Source organism: Vulpes lagopus, chromosome 5, assembly GCF_018345385.1.
Source record: "Vulpes lagopus strain Blue_001 chromosome 5, ASM1834538v1, whole genome shotgun sequence".
NCBI classification, from domain to species: domain Eukaryota; kingdom Metazoa; phylum Chordata; class Mammalia; order Carnivora; family Canidae; genus Vulpes; species Vulpes lagopus.
In genome coordinates, this window is record NC_054828.1 from 25,358,454 (window position 1) to 25,386,137 (window position 27,684).

The window sequence follows — 27,684 nt, forward strand, 5'->3', positions numbered from 1 at the left end:
CTTTAGGAGGCATTCATGTTGAGGGTGTACTTTGCATTCATGCTGGGAGGTGAGTGGGCAGTAGACTTTGTTACTGCTCTCTCTGCACTCTGACTCTGTGGGGTCAGATGGTAGATAGCTTGTCAATGTCAGGCCAAGGAATTTACATTTCGCCTATAGTGAAGACTGGTGGAGACTATAGGCCACCATTGAGGCATCTTTAGAAGAAGAATGACAGGTTATGTTTGCTTTGGGAGTGATAACAGAGGCATGAGTGTTGTCAAGGATGCAGGAAGGACCAATGGCATCCAGGAGAATTGATAGGGAAGGCAGACAATGCCTAGAGGATCGATATTGACTAGAAAGGTCTCCCATTGTATCTCTAGGGTATGACACACAGTATGCACTTGCTGAAGATTACAATGACTTTTTTTTGGAACTGTTGAAAATCCCAAACTGCATTTGACATCTAAATAGATGTTTGGGGGAACCTAGATGGCTCAGTGGTTGAGGGTCTGCTTTTGGCTAGGGTCATGATCCCGGGGTCCAGGGATGGAGTCCCACATCAAGCTCCCCATGGGGAGCCTGCTTCTCCCTCTGCCTATGTCTCTGCCTTTCTGCTTATCTCTCATGAATAAATTTAAAAATATTTTTAAAAAATAAATAGTTGTTTGAATAGATATTTGAAAATCTAAATAGAATTTCTCACTTTTTTCTTTGTCATTTTGCTGAATTATTTCTCCAGAATGAGAATTCCTCTGATTCTTTCCTGAATGCCTTCTCCTGCAGAAATTCTGACTTCAATGATTCTGTAACATACTTCCACGTTAGATTTCTGATTGTTTATGTTGTAAGGAAAAGATTTCAATTTGTGGTTTTAAAACAAAATTTTTTTTGAAAGATCAGTTCTTTTCACAGGAAGAGCCTGGAAAGGATGAACTCCAGGAACACACAACTTTGCTTTTTGTTATTTTTTAGTAATTGATTACTTTTACATTTCCTTACGTTACTACAATAGTACTTTGCTACGATAGTACATAGTACATTAAACAGGTAGAACTGTGATATATTTGCCATGTTGAAATGTAGCAATTTCTGCAGCGAGACAAAGAACAGTCTGCCTGGAACTGCGATTCTTAACTTGAGCATGTGTAAGGCTCCCTTGGGAGGCTGATTAAAATGACAGATTTCTGCCTTCATCTGATCTACTAGGGCCCTCGGGATATGAACCCCAAGCGCTCCCAGGGATTCTGATTTGCATGGTATCAGGACCACACTTGAGAAACACGGGCTTTGATCATAGTAACATCAGCCTCAGGAGCATTGATGAACACAGGAGTTCAAGGTGTGCTCTACAGAAAACGGATATAGTTAGGGTAAAATGTGGAAGGTAGGAGAAGCTAGCCCAATGCTGGTATTCCTTAGTGCTTCTCTAATAGAAGATGGATGGCCACACCAGTGAACTCCATGAAATAGCTCCATCCTTCTTGATGACCCACACCCATGTACTACAAGGGCTGTCCATCCATGACTCCAAATAAAGCCAGTGTTCCAAAGTGAGAGAAATGGGAATTGAATAGTACCCAGTGCAAACCCAGTAGAAACCAAACACCCATAGGAAATGACATCCTTTGAGCTGTCACCTTTCTGTGCAACTACTTTATGTATTTAGACACCCACACCTCTATTTATTCCAAAAATATCTACAAGGGGAATTTCAACTTGGCACTTCACAGTATCAAGTGCATAGTGTGCATGGCTCCAGGGAAAGGGTCAGTTGCTTTCATCAGATCTCAAAGGGGTTCAGGACCACGAAGAGTTAAATAGTAAAGATTTTAGGACACTGAGAAGACTGTTGGCCATGACCCTGAAGCTCCACTGATCCTCACTGTGATATGGGTTGATAACAGGAGAGTATGAGAGAAGGAGGAAGCTGGAAGCCCCAAGTGGGGTGGTCACTGAGTGCCACTCCTCTCCATAAGGGTGAGGCAGGCAGTTCAGAAGGCTGCTCTTCCCTCACATGACTTGTAGACAGGAACATACTGCAAACCCACATAAACAATCTACTAAGCAAGATATAAGTGAGTAGCTCAGTGAGGCTCTAAGTATGTAAGATCTGAGGATATGATCTAAGGGTGAAATACTGATCTTGCAACTGTACTGTCACAGAGCAAACCATTGGGTTGGAGAATGAAGAGGAAAACTTTCACATGTGTTGCAATCCAATGTAGCCAGCTCAATTTCCAACTCCTAGAAATGACTTCATCCTACTCTATTGACATGGAAATTATTCAAAAGTTGTTCTGAAAAATCTTGAAGAAGTCATTTAAGATAAAAATCAAGGTCCTAAAAAAAAAAAAAAAATCAAGGTCCTAAAAAAAAAAAAAAAATCAAGGTCCTGGGATCCCTGGGTGGCGCAGAGGTTTGGCGCCTGCCTTTGGCCCAGGGCGCAATTCTGGAGACCCGGGATCGAATCCCACGTTGGGCTCCCTGACAGGAGCCTGCTTCTCCCTCTGCCTGTGTCTCTGCCTCTCTCTCTCTCTCTCTGTGACTATCATAAATAAATAAAAAATTTTAAAAAAATCAAGGTCCTTCAATCAATCAGGAGGGATCATGCCTTCCCTTGCTCAAAGGGGACAGCAGGAAGGAATGTTGGATTTGCTTTCTGCGATGTTGCCTTTTTTTTCCTTGATGGAATGTTTTGCCATTCTGTGATTTGTCCTTCTGAAGTCTGTGCTCTTCGTTTTCCATGGTAGTTAGGCCCTAAGATTTCTGATACAACTCATCCTTTTTATAATACAGGCATCATGACCTAGCAGGATATGGTTTTATTTCAAGGAGGGACAGGTACATAGACAAAGATTTTATAAATGTATTTGTGGTATTAAATTATTCATAGATAATATTTTCATCCCATGTTGCTATACAGCACTTGTAATACATGACCACAAGAGTGATACATTTGAGTAATATATTCAGTCCTAACTGCTTCCTGATGACCATAGTTTATGGAACATAGGGGAAGGTTAATATCACTTGGAATGAAATAAGGGGGAAAAGTTGCTAGGATCAATAATATGTCCAGAGGTGTGGATAAAGTTTACATAGAACATTAACCTGTAGTAGCAATGTGATTATTACATGGCTTATATGAAAGAAAATCCATTTTATTTTAAAGAGATAATCCATGTGTAAATGGTTTCTAGTGTGAAAATCATTCACCGATAAAGACAGACCCAGTTGGATCCCCTTTGTCTGAATTCAGGAGATGTCCATTCTGGGAACAAGAACTGGCAAAGAAGTATTCCTACAAAATGGTAGGCTTGCACACTCGGGAGAAACTAACTTTTCATGCTTTTTGATGCTTAGAGGAGTAAATGTCTTCTTATTTTGCTTATGATCATTTGAACCAAATGGAGTAACATTTGCCTTCTCCCCAGACTCATGAGCACCAATGTTCCCTCCTGGGTTTGGTGGCAGTTAGGAAATGCAGGTCTTCACCTCACATCCTATATAGAAAGGCTCTACCTGAGACCACTTTGTCATCTAGAGTGACAGAGCAGAGAATAAATAGGCAGATTTTCTAGAAATTGGGACTGGGGAATATGGAGGGGGAAATTGGGGTTTAGGGAGAGAGATGTCAGAGATTGGTGGCCTCTTTAGTGGGTGGTACATACCCTGGAGTTATGACATCAAAACTGAAGCTATATTGATGTTAGGCCAATAATATGTATGTATTGCTACCCAAAAATAAACACTGGAAGAGCTCAGCTACTGTCATATCAGAATTGCAACATCGCAATATAAGCAGCAGTTTCTAAAGGGCTTAAAGAGGCCTTTAAGGATCAGTTCATTCTTGAAGTCACCTGAAATTATTTTCCATATCCTTCCTAGATGGCCTTTCTTGCTGATGACTACTACAACTATTGCCAAGACATTCTACAAAACGTGAGGAACCAAAAATTTGAGAGGGTAGGGTTTTATCTATAAAATACAAGTATTTATGGCTCATTATTAATCCTTTCACTTGAAAAGACCCCCTGAAGGGGTATCAAGTGGTAATTCATTGCACTGTAGTGCTTAGAAGTCAGCTATTTATGGATACTGAGGAGATATCTGAGGTGATATTTTTATTCAGTTTTAATCATTTGGAAATTTTCCAAGGTGCGAATATAGCCTTATGCTTCAAATATAATTCAGCTATTTTTAAAGATCTAATTCCTGCTGATTTTGAATAAAATATTGGTAACACTGTCCACCTTAGAATTTTCAGTAATGCTAAAGAGCCATTTTATTGATACATACTAACTAAAAAGAAGCAAGAGTTTGAAGCAGGGTCATCTGTGTTGTAATGATTGGGTTTTATTCTAGAAATGGCTGTGGGAAACACAAACAAATCTTTTAACCATTCTGAATTTTATCCTTTGAAGTAGAAATTCCTGGGCACACATTTAAATGAAAGCTTTTCTGATGCCTAGTGTTCTAAGTACTTTAAGTATGGTGATAATATTCATTTAGCGTGAGTTCATTTAGTATTTATTCAGTGTAAAGCATTATAGTGGAGACCAAGATGTCTTCAGGATGGCCCCTATTCTACCAATGAAATTTTAGAAATATCCATCCACATTAAATATCTAATATACTCTTTTCCTTTATTTTCTCATCAAACATTAACCTAATTCTTACACTTGACTAGTGCCATTTCTAGAACTAGGAAGGTATTCTCCATAAGCCTCAAGAAGCTTATAGTCAGGTACTAAAAGAGGAATATAAGTCAATAAATATGATACAATATGGCAAGTTCAAGAATGACAACTTGATTAGATTGTTGTGGGTGCCAGGAGGAAGAGTAACAAAGATGGCCGAAGAGTCTCCCAAGGGGAATCCGTGATACTGTTGATTGCAGTAGAAAAGCAAAGGTTCAAATACTCTTAAAAGTGCGGTAGGAAAGGGGTTCCAGGTAGAACCAATGGTGTAGGCAAAAGCAGAAAGATGTTCACAGGCATGACACAGCAGAAAGGTCACTATGACTAAATTAATATCTCTTAAGAAGAGAACCAGAGGGGATGTGGGGAAATAGTCTGGTGCTAGAAAGGGCCTCGTGCCCTGTGAAGAATTCTGATTGAGAAGGAGGTGGGGGAGCAATGATGCAAGATTGCCATATTGGAGCAGAGAGCATTCAGGAGGCTTTGTCATAGTGGTATATGAGGTGGTGTCCAATCTGGAGCAGTGACAATGACATCAGAGAGAAAGATGGACAAATTGGAGAAATATTTCTGAACCAGATGCAGCAGGATTGGATGACTTTGGACAAAGGTGATGAGGGAGTCATCAGAGATGAGCCTGTGATTGCTACCTCATTCAGACCCACCAACCTCAAAGAGCCATGCTCCAAAGTTACCAACCTGACAGTAAAAGAATTAAATAATCCTGCTCATCTCATTATTGTATTTTTTGTTCAGTATCTATGAGTCATTTGGAGATGACTTATCTAAAATTAATGCCCCAATAATAGGATTCCAAATCACAGCCTCATCATCAGGTATGTTGAGAGTTGGCCAGAACTTCCTTGACAGCCTATATACAGGAATAGTTCCTTGCCTGGAGTCATTGTTGGGTCCTCACTTCAGGGTTTCAATGCTGCAAAATATTTGAGCCTGCAAAAATCCCAAAAAGGCAAGAGTTTTTCTCAGTTGGCATCTCAGATTGGCCACCTGGTTCAATAATAGAGTCTGAAGAGTCAACATGGACAAACATAAAAAAAAAGTAAGGAAGCTACCATTTTGTTCCACAACAAAAGGTGTCTACCTTTTGTAGTCTTTAAAGAAGGCTCCTATGAGAATGATACAGGTGCCCTTTTGCTCACACGGTCCTTAGGTGACTTCTAACTTCTCTAGGGGACCTCTTTGATTACATACTGTTACACATCCTTCTGAGCTGACAAATAATTGAGGGAGTCAATCAATCAATGAACATTTATTTTAAACTGTGGTCTATGCCCTGTGGCTCATCCTATTACAATCAAAAGGAGCCCCCTTGTGGTCAGAAACAGCCTTCCTTCCAGAAAACTTCATGAAAAACCATGTTCCACATTATCCCATTCACCTGGCAGTTGCTCACTGATGGATTGCTGGGCAGAACACTTCTAAAACACAGCTTGGAAAAGTTCATAGGCCGAGCTTTACATTAACTGGACTGAAATCCATCCCATTATTATCATTTAGGGCTGATTAGGTATACAAGAGGGGATCACTTGGAGGTATGTTCTATTCCCTCATCAGGTGGAGGACTTGCTCACTTCCTTCTGGAAATCTCTGCAGCAAGACACAGTCATGCTTATGTCATTGCCCGATGTGTGCCAGCTCTTTAAATACTATGATGTGCAGCTGTACAAGGTAGGATGACATTTACTGGCCTTGCTGGTTTGTGTCCTTTCCAGAAACTGATACCAAATGCTAGGGTTAGAACTGCAGCGATTCTGTTCTGCAGTCTCTGTGGACTTCAGGCCCTCTAAGAAGTAAATCATGGTGTTGACAGAGCATTTTGATCTTTCCCTAAAACTCAGCTTTTCTTTTTAAATTCAGCGAGAGTTACCTCATATAACGAAAAAGCCAATACACATGGTAACCTATGGTTCCAGTGATTAGTGAACCCTGCACTGAGTCAAACTTCTTTCTCTGGTAATTTCAACAAAAGAAGCCTTTAAAAATGAGTAATTGGAATTATTGCTTTGGAATATACATATGGTTCTTGTTGGGTTTGTTTAATGCTCTATCTCTAAAGTGATTATTGTTACTTGGGAATCTGTTATATAGAATTTCTGTGGTTCTCCTCAAGCTGGTCATGAACCTTTACCTCTTACTTATTTTTTAGACTATTTTTTAGAAATAATCTAGTGCCTCGAAGTTTTGAACACAAGGGTTGAAAACTGGAGGCTGGGTTCAACCCTTGTATATTTGGGTTTGATCCACCTACTACTGGCTAAAATAGTATCTCTTCAAATTTTCAACCAATTGTCAATATTTTAAGATCTTTGAAAAAAATCCCATTCTGGCTAAATACCCTGCACCATGAGCAGTGGCTAGGGCTGCTGGTAGCTTTCTCTCTGAGTTTGTGGCATGTGTGACTGTGGCCACTTGCAGCTAGAGAATGCCTATCTTGGCCTGCAGTCACCACACCTTGACAATTCTGTTGTAGGGCATTGAGGACATTCTCCTTCATGACTTTTTGGAAGATGTATCTATTCAGTACCTGAAATCTGTCCGGTTATTCAGTAAGAAATTTAAGCTGTGGTTACTTAATGCTTTGGAAGGTTTTCCAGCCCTTGTACAGATCTCCAAACTCAAAGGTAGGTTTCAATGAAAGAAAGAAATTCGGTGAGAGCAGGTGAAGTATCTAACTTTCAAACTGAGACAGGTCACTCCAGCTGTTGGGTAACTCTTCCCATCCTGTGCTAAACTGCAGTCCGCAAGGCCTGACCGGTTCGGATCTGCTGGCATTTTCTTTAGGGTGTTGGGTCCTTGTGCTGATCCATCCACACCCTTTCATGGACTGCCCCTCATAAATACTAACGTAGATTTTTGACAGGCCCACAGGGTTATTAGTTAGAGGTACAGAAAAGGTGCCACTGACTATGGTCCAGGCAGGAGAGAAACTGGCAGTGCGTCCAGCTGGTGGCTGATGTGTGCCTTCTCAGAGCATTCCCCTGAGGGCAGCCTTTGGGCTCAGGGGCCATGTGAGCAGGACTGAACAGGGTTCTGGCTCGAAGAGTCTTCTGCCTCTTTGTGCTCTGTGTGGCCGCCCAGCAAGTCTTCAAAGAACATCACTCCCTCCTTAGAAATTCCTCCCTTGGGACACCTGGGTGGCTCAGTGGTTGTGTGTCTGCCTTTGGCTCAGAGTGTGTTCCTGGGGTCCTGGGATCGAGTCCCACATCCGGCTCCCTGCATGGAGCCTGCTTCCCCGCCTCCCACCCCCGCCCATGTCTCTGCTTCTCTTTCTGTGTCTCTCATGAATAAATAAATAAAATCTTTAGGGTAAAAAAGAAAGAAAGAAATTCTTCCCACGTCCTTAACTTATTCACACCTCTTGGGCCACTGAGGCATTCACACTTTGGTGGTCTCAGTCTCCTCACTCACCTTCTAGAACACGTTCCCTTCCATCCTACTGCCAGGTGGTAGTCTCTGAATACTACTGCCCCCAGGCTGCTTGTCCACTCAAGGCCTACAATGGCTCACAATGCCAGCACTCACCCTTGTGTGTGTGACATGCTTTATGGTCCTGGAAATACCTCTTTTCTCCCTCCTGCCCTCTACCACCCATAGCTACCTCCAATGCCCTCCCTACCCAGGCCCTTGTCTTCCTGTGCCAGCTTGCTCCGGGCTGACTTAGCATACTGTTTGCTGTCTCCTGGAACAGCACCATATCTCATTGTAACCCACCAGCCTGCACCCTTTGCTGTGTTCAGCACTCACAGGGGAATCTCCATCCTGCGGGACCCCTGGAAGTGCTCCATGGCCGGGCAGGGGCCCTGAGCTGTGAGACTGCCAGCCAAGGACTGGCAGAGAGGGGGCATTGCAGGGAACATGAGGTCTGAAACTTGCTGTGGCAGAGGGTCAAGTGAGGAGACAAAGCCCTGCTCCAGCTTTCCTATGGTGACTTCAGCACTCAAGCCCAGTCTCCCTCTGGCCCTCCCCCAAGCTGCCTCAGAGCTTCCTCATTGATCGTCCACACCCCCACCTCCAGCATCGCCCGCTCTGTCACACTTCCCTCTATGCACCGTGATCCTTCTACACAATGCTCTGACTCATGAAACCTTCCATGACCTCTGCTGCCTGGATAGTCCATGCACCTTCACTCACTAGGCAGAGTCATTTACAGCTTGGCCTCTGGCTTCATCTTTGCCCCCAGCCTCCAGGGAGTCCTCCCATGGGTGCTCCCCAGCAACACAACACGGGTTGTCTCCAAAAAGGTACACATTCCTGCTCCTGTCTCTGCCTAGTCTGCCAAACCCATCCTCAACCCCTGCCTCCCTCCCCTGCCAAGCCCTCACCCCTCCCTAACTCCTACCTTGCACATTCTAAGTGGAGCCACACCTGACATCTTTTTCCAAACAGGCCTCTCCCTTCCCTCTGTACCTCCCTCCCCCTTCCTTCCTTCTTCCTCAGGACAGGGGGGCACTTAGCCTGTTCTGAGGAAGGCGTGTGCACATCTGGTGACCCATCCTCAGAAGGTGAGGCCCTCCCTAGAGAGTTGAGGCTGCCCTCCTTTGTCCAACAATCCAGCGAATACCCCGCACACATTTATGGAGCACACACTGCGCCAGTGTCCCTCATAAATATTTGCCAGATGAATACATGCACACACTCCCTTTGTTTCCTCATTTCACCCTTTCCTTTTCTTGGATCTTTTTTTTTTTTTTTTAAGATTTATTTATTTATTTGAGAGAGAGAGCTGGGGGAAGCACAGAGGGAGAAAGAGAATCCTGAGCAGTCTCCCTGCTGAGCACAGAGTCTGATGCACTGCTCGATCCCAACACCCTGAGATCATGACCTGAGCTGAAACCAAGAGTCAGCCCCTTAACCGACTGAGCCCCCCAGGAGCCCCTCCTTGGGTGAGTTTTGGAGGGGAGCACTGTAGAGAAGACAAAATTGGGGGAACTCAAGCTTCCTGGGCAAAAGTCCTAAACTCCTTTGAGCAGGCACGTCAGATGCTGGGAGTACATCACCTCCTGGTACGGAGGGGTGGGGGGAGCAGTGTTGTAGTCAAGTGGCCCCCGCCAGCACCTCCTGGCCATTCGGGAAAGGGTCAGTGGGCCATGGGAAGACCAAGCCTCCCTGTGTGGAGGGCAGTTCAGGCGGCTGTACCTGCCTAGACAAACGTGTGTGCCTCGTGTCTGTGCCATGTCCTCGTCCCCACAGTGTCAATAATGGCCATGTGTATTGTTCTCAACAGAAGTTACTGTGTTTGTCAAGAGACTAAGAAGAAAGACATACCTTTCCAACATGGCAAAGGTAGGCTTCAGCCCGCAGGAAGGAGGGAATGAAGCTGTTTCCTGCAGTAAAAAGTGAAAGCTGCCGGCCTCCCCTGAGAGCAGGGGTAGCTCCCTTTGCAGGGAGGCTGTGTCCATCCATGCAGAGGGCAGAGGCAGACAGGAGGACCTTGTGGCTACTGATGGGAAGGCACAGTGCACCCCAAACTCAGCTAGAAGCCAATGCTCCTGCTCCCCTCCTGAGAAGCGTTCTCCCTGCAGGAGAAAAAGCAAAAGCAGGTCAACATTCTAAAGTTCCAGAGGAGGACCCCACAGAAGTGCTGACCAGGGCCAGCCAGTGGCAGAGGTGAAGGGGCATCGTAACAGAGCCTGGGACAGCCAGACAGAGCCCTTCACCCTGTGCGTGGCCCCATGGACTCCGGGTGTCTGGGCCTCCAGGTCTCTCAGCTCTGACCTTTCCCCTCCTGGGTTATTTATGTAGCTTCAGTGTTAGAGGAAGGCAGAGAAGGGCTGAAAGAAAGGTTATATAATGCCCGCATTTGGCCCCTCAGCCGCCTGTTCTGAAATCCTGTGACACTAGATCAGGACAGCACTTAGACTGCTGCTCTGTTCCAAACCAATCCGGGCTCGGCAGGAGCTCTGCTGGGCCCTCCACTTACCCACCTCTTCCCCCCCAGCACAAAACTCCCTCTTGTCTTCACATTTCTTGGGGTTGTTTCCTGCCTATGTGCTTGCAGCCCATCCCATTCTCCAGCACTTTCTCATTTCTGTTTGGTCAACCGGTGACGGCCCCACAGCAAGGCCTCCATCCCAACCCCAGCCCAAGTGGCAAATCTTCTCTTTCTGAACACTGCTGCTTGGAAAATTTTACTCACACCCAGGGGCCCTCGGGGTCCTCCCCTATCAGATGGAGGAGGTGGCTCTAGTGTCTGCTCCTCAGGCTGGTGTGAGGATGACCCACTGCCATCAGGCTGGTGTGAGGATGACCCACCCCATCTAGAGTCTGGATGGACTCTAGAAGTGTAAGGAATTGGGTTGCCCCTGTTGGACGGCTGAGGAAATCAGCTCCCAGCAGCTGAATTCATGGCCCAAACCTCCAAGAGGGAAGGACAGAGACAGTGTCTGGGGGCCCACAGCCACCGTCTGGATTAGGTCAAGTCATGTCTGCAGCACCACACTCTCCTTGGAGAACTTCAGGCAGAGCCTTTGTGCTCCTCTCTAGAGTAGTTCAGGTTCATGGAATGGGGTGCAGAGAATAAGAATCGGGGGAAGAAAAGCCACAGAGCCCCGAGAGCCCTGACCACATCTGCCTCTGAGCGGAAGCACTCCAAATGGTGATTTTTCAGACAGGCTGTTCTAGAATGTGTGCAATTCAAACATTTCAATTGTCATTTAGGATTCAGTTTTAAAGGATAATACCCAAATCCACTTGTCTTTCTCCTCAAAAAATAAAAGTTAAAATTTAAAAAATGGTCATTTGGAGAGGGGGATTAGGCAAAAGTCAAAGGACAAGACTTAATGAAGTATTACGCTTCTCCATTATCTTTAGACTATGAGAATGCTACTGGAAAATAACAGAAGAGTCCACATTTTGAAGTCAGATCTGCATGCCATCATCGATCAAGGCACTCTGGACCTCTCTAAGAAAGCCCTGCCCAGTACCCCGAGTAGCTCGGTTGACCTGGAGATGCACACGGAGATGAAATGTAATCTTCCTCCTGCGGCTTAAAGCATGTGGGGTCTATTTGGGGCTGGCGTGGCCATGAGTAGTTTATGAACTCTTAATAGAGGTAGAACCTACTTTACTCTTTGGTATGATTTATCTGCTCCCACATCTCGTCTTGCAGGGGTGAGGAGCACCATAGGGAACGTGCTCCGGGGCCTCCCCCTGGGTCTGCCAGCAGTGCTGATACACGAATGTTGGATGGATGGACAGATGAGTTTGGTTATTGCTTCCCGGTATTTCTTTCTGGAAAAAAAATCAATCTGGAGTGTCTCCTTTGGAAAAAACGTTTCCACGTCGATCTCGCACATGCAGATTCAGCAGTGTCTTTTTTTTTTTTTTTTTTGACCTTTGTCTGAATTGGATTCAGTTAGCTCCCGGCCTGGCCAGCTTCTGCTCTCACTATTGTTAGCATCACCAAGTATTCTTTTGAACAAGTTTAGCCGTGGTGCTCTTACCGTATTCCTCTGCTTTCCAAACAAGTGATATTAAGCAGGCCGATATTCCTGCCCTTTGCTATTTGATAGTTGTAATTATTTTTCAAGGGGAAAAAAAAATCTCCCTTCCACAAAGGCTCAGCAAGCTGCCTGACAGCCCGGTTCCATCTCCCAGAAGCAAAGTGAGAGAAGGAGCTGTCCTCACTCAGTGGGGAGAAACTGGATGCTGATTCAGGAGGAGAGCTACAGAAGGTGCATGACCTCCTCCCCAGACGATGGGCGAATCTCTAGGCCTTTGGATGAGAGTTGCCAGGAGGGGGCTAAGAGGGCCCTGCTCCATTCGTGCCTGTTCCCAATGCTCCACCACGATGGCCTCACTCCCCCCTGCACCTGGCCCTGTCCTGATACACTTAACAGTGCATAGAGCTGCCTCCCCAGAACCTGTGGGCTTCTTCAGGTGTCAGCTGTGGCTCATTCATGTGTCGGCACATGGTAATACTTCCATACTTCATAACTAGATGAATACAGGGATTCAGTAGTAGATAAATGAACCACAAATTATCCTGGCCTCTTTCTTTAACCTTGAAGTAGGGCCGACTTTGGTAGGATTGTACCAGTTATTAAAATATTTAAATAGGTCCATACTTGTTGGCTGGTCTCCTCTGCCCCTGTTGCCCTGTCCCAAATCCCAGCTCCTCCCCTCCCAAACCAGGAACGAGAAGGTAAATGCCTAACCTAGCAAAGCTTCAGAGATATGGATAAGTCATGCTCATTAGTAGGAGCCCAAAGGGCCCCCCTCCCAGGCTTATGGTTCTTCCCCAAACTCCAGGTGATTGCTCAAACCCTGCTCTTGCCCCCAGCCAGAGCCCAGGGAGCCCCAGGAGGGTATGAGGCCTCTCCCCAGATGCCTGCCCAGGGCTCCTGTGCTCCTGCTGGCGCTCTTGTGAATAAAAGAACTTCCAAGGGGGCACAGAGCCAGCAAGGAGACAGTATTCTGGTACCCACTGCTGACACCTAGCAGGCAAATGCTTGAGGTATCCCTGCAGGATCTTCCAGATGAGGCCTGGCCAGCCTCAGCAACCTACTTGGTTTTCTAAACTCTGCTTGGTACAGAGAGCTGCATGCAAAAAGGTGGGAGAGCCAAAGGCTATTCTTTGCTCAATGTTGCCCGAGAAGGTGGAGGACCCAAGTGCCAACATCACAAATGCTTGGGCTCCACCCTTCAGGTCTGTACTCACTGAGCCTGTAACCCCAGGCAAGGCACATCCTTCAGCAGCTTTGAGGTCCACCATTGGCTTAAAGGACATGAATAAACTACCCCTTTTGTGAAAACAGCAAGGGGAGGTGAGCTCATGTCTATATCATGCAATGAGCTCATCTGTAGCCAGGTTCTGTATAATTACAAGGTGTGGTTATTATTTCAAAATATTTTTTTTTCTATTTCAACAAGCGACAGAGGTGGTTCCTAAGAGGCAAGACCTTGTAACTCTGAACCAGCTGACCGCAGAAGTGACAAATACAGCTTTAGAATTCATCCTTTGTGTTCAAAAGCAGTGTGAGGCCCCAGGGAATTCCTTTGAACTGCAGGTCCAGTGTTGTGCCCAGGTTACCTAGTATACAAATACCTCCAGTAAAATCCTGCTACTTGGCTCACGGTCTTTTTGTTTCTTCTGTTTACAGGTTTAAGCAGTTTGATTGCTTTGCTGGGGACATCCACAGATCTCAGTGTATTCCTGAATTGTCTGTATTCAAATCTCCAAACATTTGTTCTTCAGGTACAAAACCATGATTTTTTTTTTTTAAGGGAAGAAGGGGCTGTTGCTCATTCTAACTATGTTTTAGCACCAGTGCCCATGGCTTGATGAAATGAAAGAATTTTCTCTGGCTAGAAATGTATCAAGGCTGGTGCATATATTAAGAATAGGGAAGTAGTGTCTGACTCCTGTAGCAAGACAGGAATCAGAGGCTGGCACACGCAGGCGTGTGTTTGTGGGTAAGCATGTATAGCCTCGGGTGTGTGTACAAGTGAGCACATATATACAGGTGAGTTGGGTGACAGTGAATAAGCATGTGTGTGGGGGTGAGCATGAGTACGTAGGTGAGTGTGTGTGAGGGTGGCTGAGCATGTGTGTGGAGGTGAGCATGTGTATGCAAGGGTGTGTGCAAGTGAGCATGTGTGTGCAGATGAGCATGGATGAGTGATGTGTACACCAAGCAAGAGTGTCTAGGGAAAAAAAGGGGGGGTTTTGTCTATTTGGGGAGAATGGTGCAGGTCTGGGTACTCTGCAGAACTATCCCAGTAGAGTGTCAGGCTTGATTTCATAAAATCAAAGACATATTGTTTTGGATACAGATGAGTTTGGTCCTTCTGGTCAGCTTGAAACTTGGGTGTTACTTGAATAGGGCTTTATTTTGGCTTGCTTGTCCTCCTCTTCTGCCTCAGCAGCCACACTGTAAGAGCTGAGAGTACCACCAGAGAAAGCCACAGCACCCTTGCCCCGGTGGCCCACAGTGGGTGGTGGGCGAGGAGCTGGGGGCAATGCATTAAAACTTAGACCCAAACAAGGTAGCACAAGGCCGCCCCACCTTGAGGCATTATCCTCTGAAGGCTGGGGCCCTTCGGAAAGGCCTTGATGAGGGAGGTGGGATTTAAACAAGATGTGGGAGGTGAATAGGATTAAAACAATATTCTGAAAGGGAACAGCCCACATGAGACGGGCATGAGCAGAAGGAGCATATGGAAAAATGGAGGACATATTTCCTGAAGAAGAAGCAGATGTCTCTGGAACAGAAAGCAAAGACTTGGAGGGCCTGGACCAGAAACTCGACTTTGGGCTTTCTCTGTTAAGCCTCAGTCACATTTCTTTCTCTCCCGCTTCCTGCCCTGCCTGATCTTGTCTGGATGCCCATTGAAGAGAGAGGGCGCAGAAAAGACCTAAGGCCACAAAGACTGCGGGCAGCCGTGGGGTCACACGCCTCATAGAGAGAGATGAACCACAAAACTTTTCAGGAAGGGGCTTGAAAGTCAGTCCCAATCCTTGGCAGGGGTCTGTCCCCATTCTTTGCTTCTGGGTGATAATCACTCCAGATTCTGTATGGCTTTTATTCCTCCTCATTGGGCTTTGGCAAAGCTTATTTGTAACAGTGGTAAGCATGTGTCTAGGGTTGCGTTGCTGTGGAGACATGTATTCATTGGAAAGTTTCCTCCATAGAAGCCCTCAAGCCTCTGTCCCTTGTTTTGAGTATTCACGCCACCTCTGACTTCAACCAAGTTGTGTCTGAGACCACTGATGCCCCCCACCCCCGCCTGGGGGCAGCCCCAGAGGCTCGCCCTGTGTTGGGGCAGGACCCGCTGGATTTCCCCGGACTCCGCCCCCGTATCTTCACCCTTCACAAATGAGGCATGTTAGAAAAATGGTGTATTTTGTAACCGTGCCTTCCAAGGGCTTGTTTTTGTACAACAGCCTGGCTGATAAAAAACAGACTAGTGTCAGTAAAATACTCAGACTGTTAGGATGTAAGCCCCGAGGCCTGCCGGAGATGACTCACGGCTTCAGCGGCTAGCATCTGGCAGCCGGCTAGCACCGGGGACAGTCGCCGGGGCTCGGGTCCCTTCCCCCCAGCTCCTGTGGGGTCAGGCCGGGAGCAGCTTCGGGACATGGGAACCTGAAGTGTCAGTGGGGTGGCGAGCAGAGCACCAGAGGGACACCCCAGGGCGTTCACGGTTTCCCCCTGGAGTCTGAAGGTTCGTGCAGAGAGCTGGTCACCCAGGGCTACTTTCCCTATTGCTTTTATTTTTTTAAGATTTTATTTATTTATGAGAGACACAGAGAGAGAGAGAGAGAGACACAGACAGAGGGAGAAGCAGGGAGCCCGATGTGAGACTCCATCCCGGGTCTCCAGGATCACGCCCTGGGCTGAAGGCGGCGCTAAACCGCTGAGCCACCCAGGCTGCCCTCTCGATGCTTTTAAAACCTTAAAGTTTAAAGTTAAAGAGCGGGGCTGGTCCTGGGAGGCCGGCTTTGGGTGGTCAGAAGCACCGGCCCGGGGGCCGGGGCGAGGGCGGCGGAGGGGGAGGTTAGGGTTAGAGCAGAGGGCATTCCCTCGGCTGCTCCCCCAGCCTGCGGGCCAGCGGCCGGTGGTCCCCAGGGCCCGGGAGACCCGGGACGGCTTCGGGGCGTTCACTCCCAGGCGCGGAGCCACAGATCCCGCGGCCCACGGCGAGCCTCAGCCCGGGGGAAGCTGCGCAGCCCGCGCGTGGAGGCGTCTCGCGGGTACCGGCTGCCCAGGCTGCCCCTCGCTGGCCGCCCGCGCGGGACCCTCCCGGCTCAGCCGTGCACGCGGCGCTGCGGCCAGCTCTGTGCTTTCCAAATTACCTTCATCATTAAGGGATTCTGTGCCGCCCCCCCAACCCCACGGGCCTTGGCAGGTGTGCAAGAGCCTCCAGCTCTCCCGATGGCATCCGCGAGGCCGCTCCTGCAACCCTTCTCTGTGCGCCCCGCAGGTGAGGCCTTCAAACAATCGTGTGGGATGAAAACAAAACAAAACAAATGTAGGCCAATTTCCCACCTTTCTACTCTCCACCGACTTCAAAGGGTTCTGGCCTGGAATCATCTCCACAGGAGATGCCGGAGACCAGAAACAGGCCAGTGTGCCTCTGCCCCCGTCCCAGCCTGACCATTTCTTCCTCCTCCGCTCGGCCACCTGGGAGCATCTGTGCAGGGCAGCTGTGCGCACATGATCTTCTTGACTTGGTCATAAACCCCAGCATTTTTTTTCCCCCTCACAAAAATGTAATAGCCAAGCAGAAACAAAGAAGAGTTTGTCCAATTGGCCGCCAGCTTCCAGCTACGATGGAATTTCCTTCTCACTGCGGTGAGCAAAGCCATGACCCTCTGCCACAGAGAGAGTTTCGGTAAGTCCAAGAATACCAAACAGTTTGTATTGAAAACTGCTATTAGGGCATAAGCATTTTCTGTGTTTCACATAGAATCCAGTCACCTTCTTTTCTTTTCACCTGTGTATGTAAAATACAACATAGACACAAAAACCCTAATAATCGTTTTTTTAATGGCAACATGATAGCCCATCAAACAGCATGCTTCCCATTCCCATTCCATCCTGGTCGGATGCAGACAAAACTTCTCCTTGTTTCTGTTTTTGAATTGTGTGCTGGAGTGAGTGTGTTCAGAAAAGCACCCAGGGAGCTGATGGAGATGGAAAGGAACATGGGTTCCTTGGGGCACCCATATTTAAATTTCATGAATAATAGTCGATACAGTCATCATTGTATGCAGATATTGGAAAGAGTGAAGCAATCATCCACTGCAAACTTTCTGGTCAAAGAGGTGGTCTTTCTCTGGGAAGGTCACCTCCACTGCATCTGTGGCAAAGATGCCGCATAGGAGAGCGGTAGCAAGGGCAGTTCACCCCTGAGCCTTCCAGCCTCATGGAAAGGATCGTTTATTCCCGTGGACATTTATTGTGTCCCTACAAAGTCCCAGGCACCTTCCGGGGCATTGCAGTGAGAGGATAAAGTCTCCACCCTGTGAGCTTGCAGGGTGAAGACTCCTGGCTCCAGAGAGCTGCCGGATGCCCTCACGCCAGGTAGGTGAAACCTATTGTGGCCCTGTTTTCCCAGTTTTACTCTGGAACTCGATCGAGAGTGGCTGCTGTAAGCTTCCATGTAGGTGACACCCATTGGTAATGAGACTCTCCCCTTTGATGAAGTCCAAAATGACTCTGCTTTATGCTAATGCTCTCCCGGAGCAAAGTGATGGAGCGCAATCACAGAAAGAAACCCAGCCCTGAAGCTCTTGTCCCCTCCCCCGACACAACCCCCGTAGGACATCCAAGAAAAGTGTTTGCATTGGTCTCTTCTCTTTACATAGTTAAATAGGCCAGGGGTTGCTGGTCAGGCTCATTCCAGACCAGGTCAGATCATCCCATCCCACCCAGATCCATCAAGGAAAAACAAACTCTGTATAAGGCTTTGAAATCGACAAAAGTTTGCTTGAAATGGACAAAAGGTTTTGAAAAAGATGAAAGGTTCAGCACACACTTCTGAGCTATCTCCACCTTTCATTGTGTTTGAGTTATTTTGTAACTCTCTAAATTATATCAATAACAATGCAAATGATTCTCCTCCAGGGAAATGCAAACTAGTTGTGTCAGGTGGATGCTATTAATTACTGCCCTGAGGACAGATCTGTTGGGCATCTTTGTGTGAATTCTTCACTGTCTATATATGTTTAGTGCTTTGAATTCTCCTTTGAACCAATTGCAACATTTTATTAATTCCTCTTTAATAAACGACTTACATAAGATCTTTGATGCAGGTTTATTTTATATCTGTAGAGAGCCACGGTTTTCCCTTCATTAAAAAAAGTATCTTTTAATGATAGCAATAAGCCAGGCCCCCCTCCCCCCCCCCGCCCCTCCCTGCTTTTCAGCTGAACATTAATTATCCTTCTTTCCTGGAAGACCAAAGACCTTGGGATTTGGAGCACTCAGCTGAGTCGCAGGCCCTCCTGTCTTCCCCACATGATGTCCCTGATGGCAGCCCTTGCAGGCGGGTGGGCAGGAGAGAATGTCAGCCAGCTTCCCTTCCCACTCCCCCCCCCCCACCCCCGCCCAGGACAGGCACCCCACAGACTGCAACAGGGGAAAGGCGAGGCTGCATTTCCTGCCTCCCAACGCCAGCTGGCCTCCTCCAAACTGCCTCCACGGCTTCTCCCAGCCTGTCCCTTGTGTGCTGTGTGCCAGCTGTGTGCCTTGTGTGCTGAGGGGCGCATTCCCCAGCTCTGGGAATAGCACCTCTTTCTCTGTAGGATTTGCTTATACTAGATGGGTTTTAAGTTCCCTTTCATGGCTCAGGCTATCTAGCTGTCTGTGCTTTCTGTCCAAAAGTCGCCTTGCTGGGGTTCACGGGTATGGAATGCCTGCCCAAGACCCACCCCCCACCCCCCCGCAAGGATCTGCTAAAGGACTGAGAAGGGCCCCATACACAGGAGTTAAAAGCTCCAGAAAAGTTGGTAATTCCACAATGATCTGTTTATTTGTCCATCTGCCTATCTAATTATTCATTTGGGGGTTGTTATTTCAATGTAGGCTCCTGGCATCTGTTTCATTTGCTGCTTTTGGAATTTGTAACTCATATACTTCAGTCACGCATAGAAGAGGAAGAGGAGGATGACGACGTGGGAAATTTCAAGGAAATGCTACCAGATGACCAGTCTCTTGTCCAGCCAGACCAGGCACCTTTCCACCCTCCAGATTCTTCACCAACTCAGGAGTATGACAGCCCAAGTGTGGATCCACACCGGGTGACCCTGAAACACATGGGCCAGAGCCGATATCCTGTGGGTGTGAGCAGTGTGGTTCTCAGGGTCCTGGGCTTCCTGGTGGACACTGACACAGGCAATAAGGTACAGATACAGGGGCCCTGGCTTCTGCAGTCTTTGCAAAGGAAGCAAGAACCATTGTTATAGGATTTTTGTCCCATTAGTGCCCAGGTTCTTGGTCATGCCACTTCGGAGAATGAAGAGGTAGACCAGATGAAGAGTGGTGGGCTGCAAAGCAAAGTTTATTGGGCAAGAGTATAAAGCTCCCCTAGAGGGAGGGGAGCCTGAGTGGGTTACCCTCGGAATTTCTAAGTTTAAGGGTTTTTATGAGCTCTTTTGCAGAACTTTCTTAAACAGTCAAGGTATGCTGAGTCATGCCAGTCAGGGCTTTGGTTACTTATCTGTCTACCCATTTGGTTAATGTCCATGTGCTGATGGTCTTGTTTTGTTGACATCTGGGGGCTTAAGTCTTCACTGCCCCTTGCCCGTGATATTGACAAATGCTTTGTGGTTAATTGTTTTGTTTTAGGACATTTTGCAGTTAGGGACTGAGTTAGTTCTCTGCAAGGCCTGCAAAGCAGATTGTCAATGCTGTTTTATTTTAGCTGTCCTGACTCCCTATTTTCTTGTTGGGGACCCTGGCCCTGACTACCCACCTGGTCAGCTAACTCCTAACACTATCATATGGTTAGGAAACCCATAAAGAAAAAAAAAAGAAAGAAAAAGAAACCCATAAAGATCACTTTGTCCAAACAATGATACACAATTCTAGATTTATCTTTGCTTTGGGAGATTTTGCCAGAGGTGATTATAGTAGCTTATCTGTTGATCACTAGTCAGCTCAAGTTTGTGGTGCATAGATAGGTACCTGGCACACTTAGAGGTATGGAAGATTTGGATGGCCTGGGTCTTGTCTTTCCAGAGCTTACCAGGCATGGTAAGACTAACTGAGCTAACTCAACTAAGACATAGCGCTGAAAAGCACGTCTGGTGTTTTGGATTTTGAAAAGATAGAATTGGGTCATCTCTTCAAAGATGTAAAAATGAGAATTGCTGGGGCACGTGGGTGGCTCAGCCCGTAGCCCTGGAAATAAAGGGAAAGGCAAGGGTAAAGGGAAGGGCAAGGTTATCTATCTTTTTTTTTTTTTTTTTTTGAGAAACTTAATTTATTTCCATGATGCAGGGGCTGAAGGGTCTGAACCAGAACCTGGCCTCCTGCCCCGTTCCCTCTTAACCAAAGAAAGAGGGACTTGGCCAAGAGGGCCAGCTGAGGCCTGAACAGGTCCAGGGTGGCTCCTCGGCTCCAGGGCCCCCTCAGGCAAGACAGTAAGCAGCCATGGGGCAGGGTCACTTTGGTGGCCGATACGCCAGCTTCCGGCTCTTGAGGACAGACCACTTATGCCGCTTCATAGCGTAGATCAGGGGAAATAGCAAGCCCATCATCATCAACATCTTGAGCCCCATGCGTTTCCGATGGTCGTGCTCTGGCTCAGATGCCCAGCGCAGGAAGGTACACACGTCCTTGGCTACCTGGGACATGGTAGCTGGGGTGCCGTCGTCAAACTCCAGGACTGACTGTTGATTTCAGCTCAGGTCATGATCTCAGGGTTGTGAGATTGAGCCCTGCATCAGGCTCCTGCCAGGTGTGGAACTTGCTTAAGATTCTCTCTCTCTTTCTCTGCCCCTCCCCACTCTAAAAAAAAAAAGATTCTCTATCTCCCTCTCCCTAAGCCCCTCCCTGTCCCTCTCAAAAAAAAAAAAAAAAGGTATTGCTATTTATCTAACACCCACTACACACCCTTTATATACATTATCTCAAAACCATACAGTCCTGTGGAATATTTGTTGCTATCACTGTCATGCCATGGCTGAGGTAACTGAGGCTCAGAGAAGCTAAGTGATTTGCACAAAGTCACACAGCACTAAATAATGGAATAGAGATTGGAGCCCTGGCCTGCCTATTCTCCAATCCATTCTTCTCCCATAACACAAGATCAGAAGAAGGTGATCCATGCCCCCAGAAGATTATGACACGGGTTGCAGATGTGCAGGGGGCCTTGAGTGCCAGAAAGAGGAGCCAGACTGATGGAACAAGCTGCCAAAACTACTCTGCTGACTGAGGAAGCAGGGATGGCTGGTGTAAAGACAAGTGTCTTAGTACTAATTTCTAAAACTTCTATACACGTTTGGAAGTTTAGCCGCTTTGCATACTATTTCTATTGCACCCTCAAGTTCCTTCCCCTTTGGGAAAGATGAGGAGTTGAGCTGAGTAGGAGACCCAGGCAGAGGCATTGCCCTTCACCTGAGTTACAGTGGTCTTGACCATGGGACTGAGTCATAGCCTGAAGCTGTTCGTGCCCTCCCAGTCAGTCATCACAATAACCAGAACCTTCCAGGGACCTTTTCTTCCTAAACAAACTCTCGTTCCAAGTATTCCAGAGTGCAGAGAACCTTGTGTGTGTGTGTGTTTTTTTTTAAATAAAGATTTACTTATTTATTTTTAGAGAGACAGGGAGAGAGAGAGCTCTCACTCTCTGGGGAGAAGGGGAAGGGACACAGGGAGAAAATCCACAAGCAGACTCCCCGCTGAGTGGGGAGCCCGACAAGGAGCTCGATCCCAAGACCCTGGGATCATGACCTGAGCTATAACCAGGAGTTAGGCACTTAACCAACTGAGCCACCCAGGCACCCCCAGAGAACCATGTTATTGAGCAAAGTGTGGATGGAACACCATACTAGACAAAAATAATATGAGCAGGAGCAAAAGAAATGCATCTCAGGTTTATAAATTCTCTGCCTTTGGTCTTTGTTTTCTTACTTTGCAATAGTAAGTTCATATATCCAGCTGCCTTTGATGCTGTTGGTGAAGGAGATTCAGATGTGTGTCAAAAAATAAGAAACTTCCCCTGTGAGTGTGTATGTGAAGCAGATATGCCGGATAGGGATGAAATAGTGATATAGTGACATACTTGCCTCAAATCAGGGACCCAGTGGCAGGGACCCCCTTAGGAGAGGAATAGCCAGGGACAGTTAAGACATCACTCATGAGCTAGTATTTCAGGGCTGTTGTCAGAAGGCTCAGTCAGATCCATTGGCCAGGCTGTGCCCAGGGGCATGTCTCTCCCGGCACCCTGACCCTCTGGATGATGTGCCCTGTCCTGACAACAGGGTCCCACAAGGGCTGGCCAGTAGGAAGTCTGCCTGAGTACACTTTGGAACATTCTATGGAACTCTAACAGGACAAGCAATTGTACTAGACACTCATTTCCAAGTGTGTACATCTCTCTACTCCCTGGCTGGGGAGAGAACTAGGACTGTAGATAATCTGACATGCCCCTTGATCACCAAGATAACTGGGAGTAAATTTTCACTTCTTTGGCCACAGCTGGAAGCTGCTGGAGAGCAGACACTGTCAGCTCCTTATGCTGGGCATTTAAATGCATCATTTCAGCAACTCAAGATGTGCCATCATTGCCTCCATTTCGCAGATAGCATAACTGAGCTCATGAGGTGTCAAGTAATGTTCCTAAGGTCACCTCACTAGTAATTGACAGAGCAGGGAGTCAAACCTTTGTAGATCTCCTTGCAAGACCATCATTTTCTAGCACTTTCTCTCTCCCCAGAAGATGCTACTATGTGCTTTAAGTCCAAAAGCGGTGATTCAAGAATAAATAAAAAATACCTTCAAGTCTGAAGATTTGGGAATTTAAGTGGGAAATTCTATGTACATTAACTTCCTGGGTTCAAATACCCCATCTTCCACCTCTTAGCTGAGAACCTTGTGCAAGTTGCTTAATTTATCTGTTCCTCAGTTTCCCTATCTACAAAATGGGAATAATAATATCTAATCCCATAGGGCTGTTATGAAATTTAAATAAGTCAATTGTTACAAAATTCTTGAACATAGTAATTACCCATAACCATTAGTCGTCATTATTATTTCGCCGAAGAAACCTAATCTGAGTGCCTTTCCATTGACACTCCACCCAATCTCCTAGCAACTCCAAAGTTCATTGCAGTGGGGTTTGACCTATATTTAATTGGTGGAAACAATAGAGAAAAACATTAAATACTTAATTGAACTACATCATAAAGCAATACAGGCAGATGAATGTCAGATAATCCAAGGTAATATGCATTAGAGATTAATTAAACCTGCTTCTGTTTGTGCATGTCTGCTGAATTAGCTATAATGACTTAAACACTCTAACACCAAAAAGTTACGCTCATCTAATTTTTATTGCATTCATTATTCAGCATTTGCACTCATCATCAACAAAAAAGCACACCCTCTGTGTCCCATCTGCATTCATCTGCCACGAGTTAACGCCTCATTCCGCGGCACATCTGTGGCTTCCTCATTCTTTGAACAATTTAGTGCTGCCCTGCACCTATGATAACGTCCGAAGTCAGCATTCTGGACTTGCATATCCATCTGTCACTCTTCTACATTCCAACAACATTCAAGATAGGAAGGTGCCAAGGAGTCTTTAAGAATAAAGTAAAAAATCATACTGATATTAAATAAGAAATATTCTTTTTAAAAACATACCACACGGAGGCACCTGGCTGGCTCAGTTGGTAAATCATGTGGCTCTTGATCTCGGGGTTGTAAGTTGAAACCCCACATTGGGTGTACAGATCACTTAAAAATAAAAAATATATATATTTAGAAATAAAAAATAAAATAAATAACATACTAAACATTTTTCACTTTAGGGTATATACTCAAGGATTAAAGCATGGCAAAAATATTTAAAAACAAATGACTCTTTAGCTATAGGACAAAGGTAAAGACGATTTTTTTGAGAGAGAAGAGAAACATCCTCTCATTGGGTGGTGATGGTTATTGTCAAATTTAGGGAGAAAGAATGAAAAATAATTTCACTAACCTTGCATTTGAAGTTGTCTTGTGCACATCCTTGTCAAAATGTATTCACTTCTGGGGAGTGAAGGAGGTTATCGATGAAACCACACCAAGAAAATATGTATCAGTTTAAAAGTAATCATGTCCAAGGATTTACTAATCTTCCAAGTACCACTGGAGTTAAGGGAAAGGAGGCATATTATCCTTGTTTCTCTGATAGCAAGGCCAGCTCAGGCAAGTTAAATGCCTTATCCAAGAGCAGGCACTAAGCTAACATCAGAATCTGTGAATCTCTCAAATCTATTAGTACCTAGGAGTGTTAATTTAATCAATGACTTTTTTCATGCCCTCCCCCCCCCATCCCTTATCTGCTGGTATGTTTGATGGATGGTGGAGGGAGGATCTTTGTGGGAATTTGAGCCAAGAATACAGGGATTGGTATCCATCTGGAAGGCAGCCGAAGCGATGAGCTTTTCAGCCACCTGGAGCCCCATGGACATTTCACAGGTTCCTTTCTGACAATGGATCCACACTCCCCCGTGTCTTTAATAGCAGAGTTATTGGTTTGATCTCTGCTCCTCCCAAACAACTGCAGGCCTACTCCTTTTCCTAAAGAGAGCCACCTGCCTCCCCTCCCCGTGGCCCCTCTCTCTTGCACCATCCCAGGGATGAGACTCCTTCCCTGAAGTCCTCACCAGGCCTTGAGCATTCCTCAGAGAAATTAGGACCTCATGTAGTAGGAATAAATAAGGGCACAAGCTTGCGGTTTAGGTGGGTTGAGGGCATGGTAGAAGGATACAAGTGGTGGGTCCTGCAACAGGGAGTAACTTCTCTTTTTATCTTTCCCTGCCGTTTAAACATTTCCCCCTTGCAGGTCATCCAGGTATTACTAGAAGACAAGGCCACGGAAAGCACTGTCAAACTCAGCCTTCCTGTGGGACAAGAAGCCCTTGTGACCCTAAAAGATGGACAAAAATTTGTAATTCACATATCAGATGTACCCCCAAAGCTCTGAAAATATTTTTTTTCAGGGAAAGCAATGCTAATATATAAGGTTATTATTTGAATAGGACATGAGAAGACAGATTTTTCACTCTTAAAAATATATTAAATGAAAAAAAAATAAAGATATATTAAATGCTAAAGCTTTTATATTGATTAGAAAGAAGATTTTCTGTACATGGGAGAGGTAGCATTGTCTGTTTTGTGTTTGTATTTCAAGGAGCCAGTTTTGATGAATCTCATAAACTGATTTGGAGAATAATTGTTGCTTCTGTTGCTTTTCTTTAGGGATTTTTGAGTATGTTTGTTGGGGACTTAACAGAAGAGAAATTTGAGAAATCTTGTTGGGAGGAGAGAAATGGATAGATCTCTAGAGAAAGATAAAGTTTGAAGGACACAAACTGATACAAGCAATAGAATGCCAATGGTAACATTTTTCTTCCCCTTGCAGAAAGATCCCCTCAGGCAGTGAGGAACAGGCAAAATGCAATTTGAACCCACCTTTAGGCTTACACAGTGGTCCACTAAGAATATTCGTAAGGTGAGGTGGAATTGTGAAAGCAGTAGTGTCTGCAACAAATGATGTCCTGCTTTGAATCACTTTTCATTCCTCTCTGTTGCAAAATCCTAAGGAATGCTGAAACTAAGAATAGATCCCTGTTAAACCAGATCAATTTTTATATAACCGATTATAATATTTAAAAGGAATTTAACAATTCATGCTCAACATGATTTCTGGTGTAAGTGGAGAGAAGAGAGAATATTTTATTGATCTCATATTATTTAAGAAATGAGTTAGGTTTCCCTAAATGCTTGGAAGTTTTAAAGAAACCTAAGAACTATATGTCACGAGATCCATTAAGAATTCTTCATCTTTATAGTTAAAGAAGTAATCATATTTCAGGGGCCCCCCCCCCCACCTTTAATATGTTACCTCATTCCTTAAGCTCTCTGGGAGGGGTTGTCTATCAAAGAATAACTCAGAGATACTCCTTTGTTCACTGTTCAATAACTTAGCATATCATTTGTTTGCTCACATGTAAGTAAAAGGATGGGAGACTGAGTGAAGAAACAAAGGTGTATCAGTCTGAGAACAGTGAATTTTGTTTGCATATTTTGGGGTAAACTGATAAGCTGAGAACTAGCAGAGGACATTCTTTCCTTGAAAAAGCCAACCAGGTTTGTCAAAGGCAACAATCTGAATTGTTTATCTCTAGGGTTAGAAGTTAGGGTAGGGGATGGAGGTGGGTTGTAAGAAAGAAGAGAAGAAGGGGTTTCTGGGACCCTCATAGAGTCTCCAGTTCCTGGCTGGGGTGGGGGGTGGCCGTACAAGTGTGTTCACCTTGTGAAAAAGGGTCACAAAGTTTGTGGTTTGATTTGATTACTTTTCTGCTTTATATTATATCCGAAAATGTTTTTTTAAAAATAGAAGGCATTACATACATAATGGGGATCGTTTTGGAAGTTTCTGGTGGGAGAATGGCTAAGAAGCACACAGGAGTTCAAGAGACAGTGAGCCATGTTGGAAAGCCACCAGGGCCCATGAGTCCTGATACGAAAATGGAACCGCACCTGCCCACACATCTGTGTTTTTCCCTCTCAGTCTACCCCTTGTGAGCTGAGGCAGGAGGCCGAGCAAGGAAGCTGAGAATCTAACCACATCCACCTCCCTCAAGACCCAACAGAGTTCTCAGCCAGGAGAGAGGAGAAGCTCTTATCCTTAATAAAGTTTGACATTTGGGTTATTACACTGGATCGGACATTCTAATTACTCAACAGAGAGGGTTCTTGTTTCATTCATGGCAAATTATGCTCAGAGACCAAGATTGTCTTTGCCAATAACTCATTTAACGGAAGTTCACTGCGGGAATTATAATTTATAATAATAATATGTCACAAGCCAGCAGCATCCAGGATAATGTCTCTTCATGAGCCAATAAAGAAATAACATACTCCAAACCAGTAATAGATTAATTACACTACTGTTCCAGGCAAAGGGGAGATGAAAGATATAAAATCCAAATTTAATTGAGGTGTGCCTTTCCACAAGTTGGTTCTCAGAAGAGTCAGCTTCGCCAACCAAGAGCTGAGGGCCAGCTGCCAGCACAGACTGAAGGCGCCTTGTCCCTGGAGCACCTTGCTAGCAGACCGGAAGCGCTGGTGTTGGTGGGGAAGAGGATCCCCTTCAGGGGGCCACTGCATGGTTTGCACCACAGCCAACAAGGAGTAGCCTCACCACGGCAGGAGCTACTGTCCCAAGGTCTTCAAAGAGCTATCTAGACCGCCAAAGAGCAGCCCTGCCTGGACAGAACACTCTGGTAAGACTTCACAGATTCTTGGTATCT

The 27,684-nt window shown here is 45.9% G+C and overlaps 1 protein-coding gene across 1 annotated transcript in view; it reads left to right on the forward strand.

The window, feature by feature from the left end:
- RFX8 (regulatory factor X8) overlaps positions 1 to 25,601 on the forward strand; it is a 63,110-nt gene extending 37,509 nt beyond the window's left edge. Inside the window, 11 exon segments of the mRNA XM_041757037.1 lie at positions 3,186 to 3,296; positions 3,874 to 3,951; positions 6,261 to 6,374; positions 7,177 to 7,327; positions 9,931 to 9,989; positions 11,517 to 11,673; positions 13,808 to 13,902; positions 16,928 to 17,042; positions 19,238 to 19,554; positions 25,212 to 25,337; positions 25,340 to 25,601. Of these exon segments, the coding sequence (XP_041612971.1) occupies positions 3,186 to 3,296; positions 3,874 to 3,951; positions 6,261 to 6,374; positions 7,177 to 7,327; positions 9,931 to 9,989; positions 11,517 to 11,673; positions 13,808 to 13,902; positions 16,928 to 17,042; positions 19,238 to 19,554; positions 25,212 to 25,337; positions 25,340 to 25,390 (1,374 nt within the window). The 3' untranslated portion in view covers positions 25,391 to 25,601.
- Positions 25,602 to 27,684: the final 2,083 nt, after the last annotated feature.